Source organism: Nothobranchius furzeri, chromosome 12, assembly GCF_043380555.1.
Source record: "Nothobranchius furzeri strain GRZ-AD chromosome 12, NfurGRZ-RIMD1, whole genome shotgun sequence".
Classification (NCBI taxonomy): domain Eukaryota; kingdom Metazoa; phylum Chordata; class Actinopteri; order Cyprinodontiformes; family Nothobranchiidae; genus Nothobranchius; species Nothobranchius furzeri.
In genome coordinates this window covers 34,167,462-34,186,409 of record NC_091752.1, presented here as the reverse complement: position 1 = coordinate 34,186,409, position 18,948 = coordinate 34,167,462, and the positions used below count along the sequence as shown (strand labels likewise).

Sequence of the window (18,948 nt, the reverse complement as noted above, 5' to 3'; positions counted from 1 at the left end):
CATGTTCTCTACATAAAGGCTACCATTATTTAATTTTATTTAAAATTTCAGGGAATGTGTCTTAATTTGGGGCCTTTTTTGGTATTTTTGTAACATTTCAAGCCATCATGAGCACTACACTTCTTAACATCTGTGAGGGTTTGGTGATGAAGCATTACGGAGAAAAAGGGCCATTTTCTGTCTGTCTTTATGGAAGTGCTTTATCTATTTAATCTAATTACTTTCATGAAATCAGGTTTAAAAAGTGGCGAAAACTGCACAGGATTTACAGTGTAGTTGGTTGTGAACACATTTTTATTGCGTCTGGATTTAATTTAAATGAATTATGTATTTAGTTCAAATTTTATTTATTTTATATCGAGTTTGAAAACTGACCCACCAGCTTCGTCTTGAGAGAAATTAAACATAATGCATAAAAATCTACTTTTAAAATGACACGGTTTCAAAAAGAAGTAATAGTTTGTACATCTGTTGTTTTATTTGTAAAGTGCAAACCCAATAGGCAGAAACATTCTCCACGTATTTCCAAAAGCAGTGCAGGAAAAACATTAACAAAAGTGACTGCAAAGAGCTGAAACTCTAGTTTTGCAGAGTCGCCCGGCTCCACAGTTAGATGTTTTTACTGCAAGTGGAATCGATAAGTGCTGTAGCAGAAACATCATCGGTAATTGACTGTATGATTCTGACACCAGACACACGGGGTGGTGAAAGCACAAAGCGACGTCAGGAACAGAGCACAAGTGAGCGAAGCTTCACAGATGGAGGTCAATGTGGCTAGATGGCACAAACACATGGGATGCAGGTAATGGCAGCCTGACAAACAGCACCAGATGGGGTTGGGGTGGGAGGACGGGAAGTGTCTAGCGGAGGGCAGGCACTGCAAGGCAATCCAGCTAATGCAAGGCAAGTTTGAGTTTAATGTTCACGAGAGAAAGAAAAGGCAGAGCTACAGAAAGGTAAAGTCACAAAAGACATAAGAGATGCTTGTCCTCTTACCCTCATAATGCCAGTCTGAAGGAGTCAGGGGTTAGTGTAGCCAGAGGGAAGCAGAACAGAAGCACGAGAAAGAAAGAAAGTGAAAATAATAGAAAAAAGAAGTCAAACATTTAAGAACAAACTCTGAAGCTGGGCAAGACTAGGAAAAGGAAATACCACTGTGTGAAAAGAATACCTGTTAGAGAAGAATAAGGGGGTGGGAGCAAAACAAGGAGTTTTTAGGGTGAGAATAATGAGTTTTTTATGTAGATTCAACATATTTCTGATGCTGGTAGTCGCTGCTGTCTGACACCAAAAGTACAGGAATTGATCAAAGATGGTTGGAGTTACTAACACAAACTCTCTCTGTGACATTCTAGAAAAGGGAGTCAAAAATACACGAGCGTCAGCAGCCAGAGTCGTTGTTTTTGATCGCTTCAGCTCTTTCTCAGGTATCGAATGGTGAGCTCATTGCCAGATCATGTCATCTTGGGTTACATGTAATAAGAGACAGGCAGAGCAGCACCACATCACCAGCCACTGCTCTAGTGTTTCACACCCACCTTCTGTTGCCGTCTTCAGTTGTGCAACCACGCACCAGTCACCAGGTGCAAAATGGTGGCTAGTGTTCTTATTAAATATGCACACACGTGAGTTTTCACTAAAGCTGTGCAGGTATGTGTTAACCCTCAATGTGATGATGCAGCATTGCACTTCCAGTTTCTTACATTTGTGTTACAACTTCGAGTTAAAATGACTTGCTTTTCATGTCGTTGTCAGTTTGAAGATCGGTGAAGGCCACTGCTAACCTGCAACCCTCAACGGAGTTATTGTCAAGATACACCCATCCCGCAAGAGTCATTCAGTGTTCATTTTCAGAGTCAATGGTTTTTAGTGCGACCTGCCTGCTGAGGATACAGAGTCTCCTTTAATAGCAGCAGAATGAACAGAGCAAGTGGGTCACACCTTGCAATGAGTCATAAACAAGCAACATTAGAAAAAAAAGTATTATCTGAAAAATACAATATTTGTCAAGAAAAAGTGCATGTGTGTCATACAAGTTACTGCACTCATCGTCAGAAACCTCCTCGGAGATCACGGATGGTCTGTCGCTCAGGTGTGTGTTTCCAGTTAGAATCGTGCAGGTGCTTCTCTACGTTTGCATGCGTGTGACAGTGGTAGTGAAGAGAATGATCTGAAGAGTCTCGTTTCAGGACTAGAGCGATAAGCAGGCAGAGAGGAGGTGTAGCACCTCCACTGCAACAGGCTCATAGTGTGATCACAGCACTGCATGTGAACGCACACGCGTTTGCTACGAAGCTGAAACGACTCGAACTTCCTGACACATTTAAACCCTTTAACAGCAGGCAATGTTTTCTGTGTAACAGCCTTCCAGCCTAATGGGAGAGCATAAAAGATGTTTTCTAGGGTTTCCACCTGCCTCTGTATTGCAGTTTTTATTTAATTCATACAATTATGTGTTGAAATCACCTCTCCACACAATCCTACAGTGTTCAGTTTCTTTTTTGAACAGCAGGGATTACATTTCATTTTTCAAAACTGCTGGGAATTCTCCCATTCACTAGGGGGATTTAGACACATTGGGTGGGATGCGACGTTTAAGCTAATGCAGGGTTATTACATGGTGTCAGTTTTAGCTTTATCTGATGGGGATGTATGCCAGATATATCTTCATGATGTAAAATATCAATATGAAAACAATGTAAACAAAATCCCTGGATTATTGTTACTTCAACAAATGCTTTATTTAAAGGGCAGATTCACAGAGAAACCATTTTTACTTGTTTTTTATGAATTATGATCAGTCACTCTGAGTTTAACATGCAGGCTGAATGTGAAAATACTCTTCTACCCCCATTTCCTGCATTAGCTTCTGATAGAAAATAGACAGAAAAGCTCTTACTTCAGAAAAGCCTGACAGATCTATGTCACTCTGCCACTTAACATTCATGGACTCACCCATCTTGGCTCGTGACGGGGAATGCTGTTGTTGGTTTAGCGTCCAGGAAACAGCAGAGAACGTCTCAGGTAGCAGAAGCTAGCGGTAGACCGACATTGGTTTTTCTATTGCCGATATGTAGGAGACATGGTAAACCGATGATATCTATTGCTGATTTTCATGGCCTATATCTAGATGTTTTACACCTTATTTTCATGCTACAATGTCACTAACATCATCAGTCGATGCACAAAAATTCTGAAGCCGAATCAGTTTTTGAACTCAGAATTCAACTAACTGTTAAATCTTAACTTCAATCACATTTGTAGTAATATAAATATGAATGCTGCAAAAATGTACTTTCACTCTATGATTATCTCCCATGAAGACTATTGTTTGACTTCTTGCTCTCTTGCATTCCTAACAATGCTTAAGAACATTGAAATATAAAAGTGGACTAAAAAACTCACCACCACTGCCATGTTCTAAAAAGCAAAGACTACTGGACTTTAATAACATACTGAAAGTTAAGAGTCTGTCTGAACAATAAAGTCCTACACTCTCTCGTCCCACCATCGCTAAAGGAGTTCATTACAAAGGTAACTTAGACAGGACCATGTGAGCTCCAACCCGTGGACATTCAGCTCCTTAAAAGCATAGGCTGAACACTGGTTATGGACAAGAGTGTGCTCATCGGTAGGGGCGGTATCATTTTAATGTTTTTAATGATCTTTTAAGCAGACAGAATTCTGTGTGTGTGTGTGTGTGCGCGTGTGTGTGTGTGTGCGTGTGTGTGCGTGTGTGTGTGTGTGTGTGTGTGTGTGTGTGTGTGTGTGTGTGAGTGAGTGTGAATGTGTTAAATGCACTGTCCATTGTATTGATAATTGTAATTAAATTTATTGTCGTTTTTGCAGTATTCCTCTTCTTTGGGACTACAGATGGAAATTAAACCTTGGCTATAATTTGGTGTGTTTACATTAATGATTTTTTTTTTCATGCATGTTTATTAACATGCACTGCCCCAAACAAATAAATAAATAAATGAATACTTTGTGCACTAAGTGTTAAAGTTAGACACCTAAATAAAGTAAATTTAGAGTAATTATAACGCAGATGTTATTAGCCAACGTAAAAATACATTTAAATTAAATTCTGCAACAGCACCATGATGCCCCTGGATGCGACTGACCTTAAATCGCTTTTACTAAGGACAAATATTGGACAAAACCGACGTCTAAAAAATGGTAAATATTGGCCCGATATTTTGGTCTATCCCTAGCAGAAGCTAACCGTTAGCATTAGCAACTCCACAACACAGCAGAACTCCTCCAGGTTTATGTTATTTGTAGAGATAAAACATCAGCGTTGCAAAGCAGAGCCATTGGTAGAGGCGTGTTGCTGTTAGCCAATCAGAGGTGAGATGCCCAAATATCAGGAAATAAGACTCCAAATCCTTTCGTCTAAAGCTACTTTGACTTCTACGTCCTCAAACTGGCGAACCAAATCTTTTCTCCCCCAGAGAACGACTTACAAGACATTAATTCCTACTAGAGACCAAATGTATTAAAAATAGGAGTAAAGTTGAGCTTTCACACAAATAAATAAACATGGAAATATGGAGTTTAATCTTCATCATGTAGCAAAGGCAAGTAGACATCTTCAGTACCCCACTGGATTAGTTACGACATCTGCACACACACACGCACACGCACACACACACACACACGCACACACACACACACACACACACGCGCGCGCGCATACACATGCACACACACACACACACACTCTTCAACAACCAGAGACATATTGTCCTCGACCTCATCTAGCCCCTCATTCCCTTCTTTATTCACAGCACAGCACAGCTCAAGCTACCACCAGGTGCCAACAATGAAATGCTCGCGCGACTAATTCTACCAGCCATGGTAGCAAAAAACACATGCCAGGCACTGCCAATTAAAGGTAGCAGAAAGCGAGAAGCATGCTGCTTGTATGAAATGCTGAGGATTCACATTGTGGCCCACTTGTTAAAGGGCAGCGGCTCTACTCATTCAGGCTGATTATTGCCTTCAAGTTGAAATTTGTCAGCATGGAAAGATGGTGGGTGATTAAATGAGGTGGTTATAAGAAATGCTGTGCAAACAAATAACATGGCTGAACATAGAAACAATAAAAAGGATCAAATGTCATTTATTTTTACTTTAGGTTTCTGAATATTCTTTAAAAAATGTATAATAATAAAGATGGATCTAAATACAATCAAGATGCACAATTCTGTTTTTTTACACAAAATCCAGTTGTTTACAGCAGCAACATGATGCTTAGAATACATCAAAAACACGTGATAAGAAATGGAGGATAAAATTAGCAAGTGTGAAAATTCAGAAAGTTTTGAATTTTTGTAGAGAAATCAAATGCAGTTTAAAAAAAGACATCAAGACAGAGAAAGCTAAGAAGGGATTTGGTTCATAGCACAGCTCAGCAGGAGGGGTACACAACAGCATGGCGTCCCCCACCTACTGAGGTCTGAATATATGCAACAAGTCACTTATCAATCAGGCAGGAATTTTGAGTCGTATGAAGATTGAGAAACGGACAGCTCCTGCACCAGATAAAACTCTTTCAAAGGGGGTGTGACCTGGTTGTATTGTAAAAGGGTTATTGTTAGTGCCGTATCATTTAGACCAAGGGTTTAGGGTTTCTACAAGAACTTTTAGATTTACATTAACTTTGATTGTATGTTTAATATTTTTTATTATTGAAACCTATTTTGACCGTTTTTGAGACAGAAGGATAAGTCAATAAACTTTGTTTAATGGATAAGCATGGCTCTTGAGTGTTTAGCTGGTAATCTAGTACTAAGCTAGGTATTTTGATTGTTTTGTGCATTGTCATAAAATAATCCATGTTTTTGTGCATAATGTGATTCACACAGAATAATGTACGCATTTGTGGGTTTTACTACTAGGAAAAAGAACATATTGTAGCTCAAAACTCAGAGGAATTAGAGCAGATCTCACATAATTTACCTTTCAGTAAATATGAATTTACATTTTACTCCAAATGATACAGTATTATATGCAAAGGTTGTTTGAATAAACATAAATAGGTAAACATTCTCAAACCAACAATTAGTTTGTTGATATTACAAAACAGTTTTTTTTGACTATCGCTTCACCTGAGGCTGGGTTTGGGGATGCTCTTGTCCACATCACCTCTAAAACTACTGATCGTATTCCAAAAAAGACTCAATTTTGACCATAATCTTTTAAAATAAGTTATTTTCCACGTACATGTTAAAAAGCATTTAGAGATGACAACACTGTGTCTTCTTATATCAATGTGATGTTTGTGCTTTTCAAAATGTAGAAAGGGGAACTGGACTGTTTTGGCTTGCTTTGAGCACCGCCTAGTGTCCATTTGTAGAACCGAAAGCAAAACCTACCTCCTCGCTGTGCATTTGTCTGGAAGCAGACTGCAGCGCCAGGTATGTCAGCTCCAAATTTTTTAAGTCCAACAGAGAGGCCCGTTAGTCTGAAGTTACAAGTGGAACATTCTGGCTACAGGGGGGCGACAGGGGCTGGGTGACATTTCATTAACCCTGTGAAGGGTCATTTTGGCACATACTGGCTCAAGAAAACGATTTGAAAATATAAAAGATTTACAAAGTATCCCTTAATTCCATACATCCGTATATCTGTTAAATATTTTAAATAAACACAGTGGATTTTGAATCTGCTGGAAACAGTGTTTGTAGATCTTCTGACCGAAGCAAGCAAGTTGATCCAAGAAAACAAGACAAACAAACAAAAGCATTGCAGTTTGTTTATTAGCAAGCCCAATCTCTTGAAACTACTAAACGCTGTACATTGTTAGTGTTGGCAGAGGATGTGCACTCAGAGAACTCGTCTGATTTTTTACTGTGAGTTCTGCTGCAAGCAGGAGAGCTAACGTCTAGCAAATGTAGCTTCCTTTGTTTCATCCACCAAATGTGGTATCAGGACAGTTAATGGGCCATTCCCATCTGTACCGGGTCGGCCCGGGCCGGATAGCGTAGGTTGTTTACATATCTGGGTGGCCTGATATTTTTCCGGGCCAACCAAGGCTCATTCTCAGCCCTCTTCTCGAGGGGGTCTGCTTCAGGCCGACCAGGGCCAACACACCCACTGCTGACAGCAAATTCACACCTTCCATTAGAGCAAGCCTCTGATTGGTGGGTAGAATCAGCCCACATGGGCTTAAGGCAAGGATGTGTGGAATCAACCGGGCCAGGCTGGGGCCGACTGGGGCTACCCGGCCCGGGCCGACCCGGTACAGATGGGAATGGCCCATAAGTGTATCGCTTTGTTAGCAGGTTTACAAAATTAGCTTAAGAGCAGTGAGTATTAAAACATTTAAAACACATTTCTAGTCTTGGGTTCGTTTTTTTCTCTTTTATAACGTGTACACTGTCTTAGTTTTAGCTTTCACTTGCTTATGCTCTGCTTGTCTAGCACCGTTCCAATCATTCTGAGCCCTTGATGGAGTAAAAGCAATGAAAAAAGAGGTTTTATACAAAATAAAGTAAGCAACGCTCAATTACAAACTAGTAATCAAAGCACTTCATAGGCCAAACATAAAAAATACAATCAAACACTTCTAATTTTGACCTTGGGCAAATTTGTGAAGAGATCAACTCTAATCAACCAAATAATGTTGCCTTGAAGCTGTAAAACTCCAATTAAGGAATGATTACTGCCATGCCTTGAGATGAATTGGGAGGACAAAATGATTGCAAGCAAACCTTAATCAACTGAATAATTTTTGTGTTCAAGACAGAATATTTCATTGCTGAACTGCAACATGCAATACGAGGGAGAAAACTAAAGGCGGTGTGTTTCAGAGTGAATTTTATGCATCATGACATCAAAACAGAATGAACGGAATCTTCCGTCCCTCCTTTGTGGATCCACAGGAAAACACAAATCTTGGGCAGCGGACTTTAGGGACTTTCTTGCAGTGTTATGTAGAAAAAACGTTAAACGCCCTCACAAGCCACATCTATAAACCTCTGTCCTTTAGGATGTGTATGGCTTATTAATTAGCTATTTTTAGTCTCATGGGCATTTTTCTGACCTTTAGTAAAGCCTTCCTTCAGTGCATCCTGCAAACTAGACGCTGGCAGTGCATTGAAAGTATACCAGCTGTAGGCTTCGGAAAGCATCTGCGACCACTGCAGGACTCAGCAGCATGCGCCGTTGTTCTTAGTGCAGAATGAACCTGTGCTGGAGGATGTACTCCTGGTGAAGGAGGATCAGGAAATTCCGGAAAGGAGCTGATGTGGGGATTCAAGCACCATGTATGGCAGCAAAGTGGGGGGGTTGGCCTTTAAAGCCTTTCTGAAAACATCCAGGGACTCATCGGTCTTGATGAGATGTAAGTTCAGACCAAGGAGGAACATGCAGGAAAGTTCAGCCCAAACTAGAGCTGGGCAGGTTTATTTCCTGCAGCCAGGTTTCTACACCATGGTTTCGTCTTTATTGTGAAATGTATAAAAGAGTAAAGTATTATCCGTGTTGACAATGACCATAGGTTGGTTCAAATCTCTCATGTGGGTTGGCATATCATGGGTCAGGCTCACTATTTGTACTTTACTACTAAAGAGCAGTTTCACTGACAAACCATTTTTTATTATTTATTTTTTTAATTAATCCGTTACTCCTGAGTTAACATGCAGGCTGAATGTGAAAACAGTCGTCTACCCCTATTTCCTGAATTCGCTTCTGATAGAAAGTAGGCAGAAAAACTCTTGGTTGAGAAAAACCTGACAGAAGGGTTGCTCACCCACTGGGTGGAGTCACCCACAGTTTCAGTTTGAAAAATGTGCCTAAAAGAGGTGTTGCCTGGCAAACAGAGAAAGTGGCACTAGGGCAAGGATTGAAAGCACTACACACACGCACGCACACACACACACACACACACACACACACTTGCGTACACGTGCGCGCTCTCAGAGTCTCTGAATCAGAGAAATGAGCTTTAAACAAGCGTGCACACATGCATATGATGATACACGCAGCACTCACCGCTCTGTAGTACAAACAAACTGCATTAGTAGCGCAAAAAAAAACTGTTAGCATTGGTAACTTCACCACCAAGCAAAAATTCATCAGACCTACATGTCATTTCTGGATGCATCATTGTAGCAAAGAAAACAGAATCAGTGGAAGAGTCACGTAGCTGTTGTAGCCAATCAGAGGAGAGATGTCCAAATATCAGAAAATAAGACTCGAAATCCTGCCGTCTGAATCTACTTTCTCCTCCGGCTGAATTCTACGTCCTCAAACAGGCACACCGGAGCTTTTTTCCCCAAAGAACAACTTTCAAGGCATTCATACCTATAGACTAGAGTCCACTGCAAATGTGCTGAAAATATGAGTAAATTTTACCTTTAAGATGTGCAATTTGCTAATTTGTTTAGAATCAGCTTTTACAATGTTAACATTGAAACTTGAAATTAGAATCTTATATTAAAATAAAAAACTGAAAAAGTAGAGGAATGCTTTTACATTTGCAAATCCATCTTTCCCAGGGATTTCATGAGAGCTTGATTTGTTTCGCATTCTCTCAGTCAGACATTTTCATCATCTGCTGATTTATCTGTGCAAATAGCTATCATGATACATGCACACACACACACACACACACACACACACACACACACACACACACACACACACACACACACACACACACACACACACACACACACACACACACTATATGTTTAAATATATAAAAATAAAGTCCCCAGTGCATGTGATGGTGCTTTTCTCTTCACAATCATACTGCTTCTTCTGATTTTCCAATGTGTCTTCATATAACCTAAAAAGCAAATCAAGTGTTTACAGGGCAGCTGCAACTTTACCAGAGCGAGACAGCTAGGCGATGAGATAAATTCTGCTCACTGACATTTAGCATAAAAAGGCGATTCTGCCTGCCACTTGATTCAATTGTCAGCACTTGCCAGTGGATTCTTCGGTAAAAGCACCTTCTTAGCAACCAATAAATCAAACTGCTAGTGCCCAGGAGGACAGATCTTAAAAACCGGTTTTACTTTTTAAGGGACACTTAACTAAACAAGCTGTGTGGCTCAGTAAGCAGCACTGTCTAGGTCAATGTTGAGACATTTACTGTAAACATGCCAACCCTTATAACAAAGCTTCTTTGTCAGATGGCTAAGAAACGCGAGTCATTTAGCAAAGTGTGATAAAATTGTAATCACTAGCTTAGTCGCCATGTTATAAGGCAATTTGGCAAAGAAAAGGGAAAAGAAGCAAATGCAGAAAAGAAAAGAACAAAAGATTATTGAGAGAGGCAAAAGCAATGAAGAGAACAGTCAGAAGTCATTTCCCATCTTTTAGATGGATCCTTGTATACTCTTCCTCCTATACACATTCATAAATGCTTCTGCCACCTCACATAAACATCAGCCCCTAGCAGCAGTAGCGGTTTTAGGCACGGGCAGGCAGGGCAGTTGCCCGGGGCGGCATTTTTTCATGACACAAAAGGGGCGCACAAGCGCTGAGTAAAAAATAAAAAAGAAAGAAATCTGCGCCGCACCGAGGTTTTCTATTATCTGTCATATCACAGTGTCTGGATTGGAAACAGCAAGTTGGCGCCCCCTGCAGCTGCAGGCGCTCCTGCTGACTGAGAGGGTTCAGGTGCTCCGTGTGTGTATGAAGAAGAGGAAGGGGAGGGGTGTGGCGGGGGAATTCACCTCTGGGTCTTTCCCAACTGAAATGAGCGGGTAGGGGCTGAATCAACCGTATTAACATGGCTAAAGTCAATCACATCTTGATGTTCTTCCATTTAACGCACATTTCATTCATAATATCATAAACACAGGCCTATCATTCTTTATGGTTTTTCTGAATTGTGTGAAATGGCCGAATAAAAAAAGGAAAAACAAAACGATTCTGTGGTGTCCCACCCCCCCCCCCCCCCCCCCACCCCTGTTCAGACTCAAACAATTCAACAACTTTTCATTAGATCTAGGATGCAGTTTGAAAAAAAAAATGTTAAAGTTGCAGAAATCAGAGCAGTTTGCTCTTTTTCACTATAAATTCTGCAGGTAGTGTCCTCTGCTGCTCTTAGAACTGGTTTGTTGCAATTACTTAAAGGACAAGTCACCTGCAAATCAACTTTTATTTAGGTGTTTCAAACTGTATAAATCAGTGTTTGTATGTCGAGTCATTTTGGCATTTTGGTTCATCTTAGTTATGGTATAAGTATTCTGCCTAAAACTGTCAGTGTGGCACCCTCTTCAGGTTAAAAGTCTGCACTGCATTTGAATTTTAATCAGTCATCACTATTGGCTAAGCAGTGCTGTGTGACAATAGCTGGTACCATGTGGCATCTACTGCACTGCCGTCGTGCGATAATAAAGCAGCCAAGTCTCAGAGTCGGCCATAGCGCCGGTTAGCCTGGCCTGCCAGACTCCTCCTCTGTTTAATTCTGCACAGAGAAAGAGTCTGGGAACTCTCCTATTCAAATAACCCCACCCCGTGAGAATTCTAACCGAGCCAATCAGCGCTGAGCAGCGTACGTCACACACCACAACGCCGAGTTTGTCATAAACATGGCGACTGAAGTGGAGTTTGCTGCAGCTCTTTCCTTTGTTCTAAATTATTTGAACATGTCTTTAAAACCACAAGTAGAAACGCTAAAAGCCTTTCTTCTAAACAAAAAGATGTTTGCGCTGTCGCCAGACGCCATTTGTGCTACAGCTAAGAAAACTACAGCGTCGTGGACGTCACACACAGCGACGCTCAGTTTTTCATAAACAATGAAGACAGCGGTGGAGTTTGCTACAACTCTTTCATCTGTTCTAAATGACTCATATGTCTTTAAAACCACAAGTAGAAGCACTAAAAGCATTTCTTCTAAAAAAATAAAAGATGTTTGTACTGTTGCCAGACACTATTTTTTTTACTACAACTAGAAATCTACAGCCTCGTGCGGTACAGTCGGGATTTCCGTCTTTTTCCTGATTGGTCATTTTTGAGCTGCCTAGTCCTGCCCCTCAAGTGCATCTCTGCCTGTGAGTTACCAGACCAGGTTAGCTCGGCACCAGTGGCCTCGGGAAACTCATGAGCCAATATGACTGCAGCATTTGATACTGTGGATCATCAGGTCCTGCTGGAACGCCTAGCGCAGTGGGTGGGGATTTCAATAGCAGCTCTGAGTTGGATGAAGTCCTACCTGACTGGTAGAACTATGAGTGTTTATACAGGTAATCACTCATCATCTCAGAAAAAGCTGAAATGGGGGGTCCCTCAGGGATCTGTTCTGGGTCCCCTGCTCTTTTCAATCTTTCTTCTCCCACTCGGCATGATCTTTCGCAGGTGCGGAATTGACTTCAATTTGTATGCCGACGACTGCCAGAATTATCTGCCAGTAAAAGAGGGGTTGTCTGGCTCCATTAAGTCGCTGGTGGAATGCGTGGAAGACATGCGTTCATGGTTGTCGGCCAACTTCTTAAGTTGTAATGAGAGCAAGACTGAAGTCATTGTTTTTTCCCCTAATAGCCACTGATGTGCCTGGTTTTTAGTCTTTGTTTGCATGTAGTTTTTAGCTAAATTAAGATTGTATCTATGAATTTATTGTTTTTGGTACTTAATATGAATTAATGTATAGTACTTTTTACTTTTTATTATTTTGATGCTTGTTAATTTTACACTGCTGTGTTCAGCGCTTTGGGCTGCTTTGGTTGGCAGCAGGAAGGCACTCTATGAATGAATAAATGAATGATATTATACGACTCAGGGCTGCTCAAATCCTTCTAATAACCTTCCTTCATCTCCTCTGGTGAAGGAGGTGGAGAGAAATCCTCCAGACTATAAAGCGTGTAGTCCTTTCTGTTTCCGAGCGGTATGTGTTTTAGTATGTGTGTTTTTGACAACGCCCTCTCGGTCTGCAAGACAACGTCTCCTTTTGGCACATTTTTCAAACAGTAAGTATATATCCTGCATCGGAATGATTTTCACTTTTTGATTATAGTAAAGTTTTACACCTTTTAATATCTACGTTCATAAAAAGATAATAGTTGCACTAAGGACTCTAAAGCTCAATGTAGTTTTAGGGCCCTGTTATTTTAAATCTGAGTCACTTATGCAAAAACTAATGTGGGTACCTGCCAATCTCCACTAAAGGTGCAAATAAAAAAATGCCCAGCTGTTTCAGCACACACATGCGAAACAGACACATTGCTGCTACTGACCACATGGCCAGATTTTTTGTGGTTTTCCCCACGTATAATGCTCATCCTGTCATCCTGGGAGGATTCGGAGCTCACTAAACTAATCTCTCCTCTGTGTCTGGCTCGATGACGTCAAATTTTGTGAGAAGAACATCTGTAGTCTTTTACACACAAAACCCCAAATAATTTTAGTTGCTATTTCAAAATAAGCACTTTCTTGGCATCAAAACAGCATGTACGGGCAGTCACTGCTGAGTTGTAGACAGCCCAGATAAAAGTACCCATCCCTTACATGAAAACATTTTTCAAACAACAATTTTACTAAAAAGTTGCTAAATCAAAATCAAGATGAGTAGCACTTTTTTTTCCTGTTCTGAGTATGTTCTGGGAGTGAAGACTCCAATCTCTGATTCAGACTCACCAAATTTCATTTTTCTTTATAAATTATTAATGTGGGTCTATATGAGCTTATTGCTGTAATTGTGTACAGGCTCACATTTCTCACAGTAAAACTAATGAGAAATAAAAAATAAGGCCTCCAGTCCTTTGTAATTTATGTGTTATGGACAGGGAAGGGGGAAGGTATACTTTACATTGTTTAATGTCGAGCAGGCTCTCCCTCTCCACTTAAACCCCCCTCCCCCCATTGCTCGACTGTCTTTGTCCCTTTATAAGGTTAACCACACAGACAGCAGGGCAAATGTTGCAATCACACTCTAAAGAGCACAGCTCAGAACACACGCTCATACACTGTGCTCTTAGATAGGCCCGTTGGTACACATCGCAGGCAGCACGAGGCCCTGCCTCACAAAGAGGGCCCCCCACCCACCTTATAAAGCCCAGAGCGTGATTACAGCCTAGTGGCGAACAGATTAAAACCCTGCTTCCCCCTTCCATCAGTCTCCTGCTCCCCCCCACAACACAGACCGCTGCTTCCAGACTCCCGTCTGCACATCTGGCCCCTAATCAGACAATCCTAAAAATAGTCAACAATTGTGGGTCAGAGTGGATGTGCAGATGGGAAAGAAGGGAACGTGAGAGTCACAGGAAAAGAGATGGAGGAGTGTGAAAAAAAGGAAGGTTAATAGCAGAAGTGTCCACAGCCTTATTAACTAATGTGCCCTCACTACACCCATAAATGCAGCTAAGCTGATCACCTGTGTGTGCACATGCATATGATATCTGGGTATCTGCGCGATAAAAAGTTGGAGGTGTAGACAGACTGCATTGTTCTACTGCCCTTAGGACTGGGATTAGTCTTTCATTGTCCATGAATAACTGCTACAGTGCACTAGAACTGATGGCCATACATGAAGTGTAATTCTTTAGCAGAGAAGAATTACAGGGGGAACCCTGCAAATGGATGAAATGACAAAAATCAGTGGGAGTGTGGCTAGAAAAGAAGTGGGAAACTAGAAGACAGTGCCTGGTTATTTTCCTCACCTCTGTTTTAGTTAAGACTAAATTCAGTCAGCTTGTTTCAACAATTGCAAAAATTAAAGGTGTTGAACACTTGTTTAATCAATACATCAGGCAGTGGTCTAGTAGGAATGAATGCCTTGTAAGTCGTTCTTAAAGGGGAAAATATACTTGTACACCATTTTCAGGAACTAATAGTGACTCATCGCAGCTGAGCTTCAGAATTTGGAGTCTTATTTCCTGATATTTGGACACCTCGCCCTGGATTGGATAACAGCAACACAGCTGCAACAAACAATTATTTGGATCATCGATTAATCGGATGGGGTCTCCACTCGGATCAGATTGTACGGGAAAATTTAAAAACTGCTAGGGAAACATTTTTTCTCATGATTAGCAAACAGTTTCATAGCATATAAAACAACATTGTATCATCTAAATAAATCTATAATTAAACTATGATCAGTAAAATTTAATGTATTTCACTAATATGTTCTGAAGTAGGCTACTAGAAATGCTAATAAAATTTAATTCATTCTGCTAAAAATGTAATGATGACATATCTATTATGTACGGGTTGGCAATATTCCAGTTTAAATTATGTTCATAGATATACGTGTTTGTGAATTACATGCTAAAGTGGCTTGCCATACTCCTGCAGCGGTGTTGAGTGGAGCAGACCCGAAGCAGCAACCTGACTTCAGAGGTTCTGCTATGTAGTGCTGGAGACAGCTCAGAAGAAACAGGATGATGGGGACTTTTCTTCCACTTGTAGGGTTTAGATGTTCTTAGTTTCACGACCATCGTGTTGTTTCGGAACCCCACTTGATCGTTAGCCTGCTACCCGCTAGCATTAGCCATTCTGCTAGTAGTAGCGCTTTAGATACTAAACTTTGGACCGTTTCTGCCTTTGTGTCTTTGCTGGTTGCTCTGTTTTCCTCCACAGCACCTAGATTAGCACATTGTGCATCAGTAAAAAGCATCTTCCTTGCACAAAAACAAGCAACTTACCTTTGTTCAACAAAGTTCAGGGGAAAAAGTAACTTGAAAAGATGTCGCGGGAGTGCGACATCTAAAAATAGTGTATCGCACACTGAGTTTTTTGTTATCTCACGTGCAACCTATATGTTTCTCTCGTTGTGACCTGCCTCGGTCTGCTCTGCTGTCGCATACAGATGCGCGCATTGAATGTTACATAAAGGTTGCACGACATGAAAAACAAAGTTGCACAACACAACAAAAAGATGAAGAAATGTGTTGCCAATGCATTTCTTCATCTATTTTCATCGATTTTATCAATTCATTGTTGCAGCCCTAAACAGCAATGCAACTCTACTACTGACTTGCAATATGGATGTTTTATCTCCATAAATACCACAGGCCTGGAGAAGTTATGCCATGTGGTGAAGTTGCTAATGCAAACGGTTAGCTTCTGCTAGTTGAGACGTTCTCTGCTGTTTCCTGGACGCTAAACCAACAACAGCTTTCCCCGTTGTGAGTGAAGATGGGTGAGTCCATGGACGTTAAGTGACAGTGTGATGTAGACCTGTCAGGATTTTCTAATTCTAGATCTTCATCATCTACTTTGTATCAAAAGCTAAAGCAGGAGATAGGTATGGGAGACCATTTTCATGTTCAGTCTGCATGAAAAACTCAGAGTGACTGATTATAATCAGGAATAATTCTTTAAAAATTGATTTTCAGTAATCCTCACCTTTATGCTCGTTATAATGGTTGAAGGAGGTATTTGGTCATTGAAACCTTGTGAGTGCAACAAATTAACTTTGTTTATTCAACATCATTGATTTCTGCAAAAAAACAACAACATATTTTTCTAAAGGTGAGGGGTTATTTTTTTTAAATTGGTTGCACATTCACACTAATTAGATTTATAAAAATTGCATTAACTTTTTTTTTTCTTTACAAGCACTGAAATTGTACAATTTCCAATGAGTTTCTTGCTATTTAAAACTGATTGTTGTTTACAGTTCGTGACACAGAACACAAAAGATGGTAGTGGTAAAATATGTCTCAAGTGTAGCAGAAAGTAACGTATGATTGTTGTGCTGCTGACACAGAGCACTCCCTATTTCAGCTTTGACATTAGCGGGACATTTTCTGACACTCTCTGATCCAATCAGAGCTCATTTACAGGTCTCTCATAATTGCGACCACATTTATAACCAGCCTTCATGACAAGGTCACACAAACAAAAACGCCTAGATCAACACTTGGCAAGGAAGTAGGTGAATGTATGTTAATTATATGTAGATAAAACTAGTGCTTGGACATTTGTTACCTAAGCACTATCAATAATATTTTGCTCAAATTGTATTTTCATTCAGGTTGTAATGATACTACTTAAGAGTTATTACTCAGAAATAATAATGCAAGTTGTAATGAAATGTAAACACACTGACTCAGAGAGCACATTTGCATAAGAAAATCCCAAAAGGATTTAATGAAAAGTGGCGTTTTAACTAAATTCAAATAATTATATTGAAATTAGATTAACTGTCATGACTCAGTAAAAATAACCTGTAAACTAAATGTTCCTCCATAGACATTGCTGCAAACATGGCAGTTTTAATTACGATGCTCTAGTGTAGGGGAGGGTAATCCTGGTGCTCGAGGGCCACTTTCCTAAGTGCTTTGGTGGTTTTTCTGCTTCGACACACCTAATTTTAATCAGCAGGTGATTAACGGGATTCTGCAGACCTTGATGACCCGCTGAACAGGTCATTCAACTGTTGAATCAAATGCTTAAGAGCAGGGCAACAACTAAAACATGCTGGATTGCTACCCTTGAGGATCGGAGTTCCCCACCCCTGTTCTTGTTGTTCAGCCTTCCTTACAACAAAAAATAAATTTCTCAAAAAAATTATTTCATTCAAGTCTAAACAATAAAGACATGGTTAACTCCAAACCCGCATGGTGCAAAATCTGTAAAGGAAATAATTTATATATAGTTCTCATAAAAATTCAGGTTAGCTTTTGCTGCAGAACTTAATCTGGCAACCCAACCCAGAATGTAACTGCATATTATGTGTGACGCCAAAGATAATTGGGAACAGAAGTTTGTAAGAGAGAACCCTAACGCAAAAGCTCAGCACTTTAGTTTCAGCTAACCTTAAAGTGACCACGTGTATTTTTACAGATAATCTGTGGAAATATCCATCGAAACGTCGTAGAAAATCAATAATATGATGTCCAGTCGTTGAAAAATATTGGCGGCTTCGTAACATATAACCACAAAATTTGGGTCTACAGTACATAGGGCACGTGTCTAATGTCATTGGGGGAACCATATTAGACGCCATGTTACCTTCTGAAATGGAATCCTGACACAAACACTCACATCTCAAGCTGCAAAAGTGATTATAGTGACTTCTATTGCTGTTGTGTTTATGTTCTTTTGAGTTATCAGTTTATTCTACATCACTTAGTTTTTGGAGTTTTCAGGGTCTAAGCGTGAGACTAAATGTTGGGATCAAACGTTTGCCGACTGAATGAGATGTCCCAAATCAGTATACTGCCAAATCTTCTAAAGAAGAAAAAGAACAAAGCAAAAAAAGATAAGGCAGTGCACTGAGTCATGCATGAAAAACATGAATAAGGGGAAAAAAACACAAGGGTGAAGAAAACTGAAAATAAAATCTTACCTGGACATATTAAACCAAACCAAACTGGATATTTGGGTCAGAAAGGAAGGAAGTCACTCGAAAATGTGAGCACCGTTCTAAATCAGAATATTCCCCTCCACTCAGGAACTAGAGCGGATCTCTGAGTGTTTGCTGCATTCTAGGAGACCCGTCAATCTTCTGCAGCTGGAATTCACTTTTAACTGACACCTGCTGCAGAGTCACCAACTTCGAGGCTGTGAATGCTGAGATCCTTGTTCTACTGTGGAAACTTCAAGACTACAAGTCGAATCCTCTTAGTCTGATTCGTGAACTGGGCCGAGGGAAAGTTGGATCTAAATCTTTTATTAAATAATGATTTAATGACTACATATGTGAGAGTGGAAAGAACATTGTAGGGCAATGATATTTGAACTGCAGCATTTAGTGGACTCCTTTTATAATCGCATGACTTTTACTACAGGATTGTCTTTTTCTTGTGTACAATACAAACACCTAACTTCTCACAATAAAAATAATCAACGCAAGCAGGTTTGTGTTTTATGGGCTGAGCTCTGGGTGATCATACCTTCTGTGTTCTGGCCCCAGCTGTAGGTAAGCAACGAGAGGATTGCCATTCCTGTCCCCAGCCATCTGACAAGCCACCTCCCCCGTCGCATCTTCTGTCAGACCTTATTGCCTGCCCACCTGGATGAAAACAAAAAAGAGAAGAA

At 40.4% G+C, this 18,948-nt stretch overlaps 1 protein-coding gene across 5 annotated transcripts in view; it reads right to left on the bottom strand.

Moving 5' to 3' along the window:
• The window catches only part of LOC107376025 (protocadherin-15), a 383,296-nt gene that overhangs the window by 221,459 nt on the left and 142,889 nt on the right, over positions 1–18,948 (bottom strand). For 3 of the 5 annotated variants that reach the window (XM_070542556.1, XM_070542553.1, XM_070542552.1), the window contains 2 exons: positions 18,804–18,922; positions 997–1,011 (listed from right to left, as the gene is read on the bottom strand). In XM_070542556.1, the coding sequence (XP_070398657.1) occupies positions 997–1,011; positions 18,804–18,894 (106 nt within the window). In that variant the 5' untranslated portion in view covers positions 18,895–18,922. The remainder of the gene's footprint in view (positions 1–996; positions 1,012–18,803; positions 18,923–18,948) is intronic. The other 2 variants (XM_070542554.1, XM_070542555.1) reach the window with 1 other exon arrangement.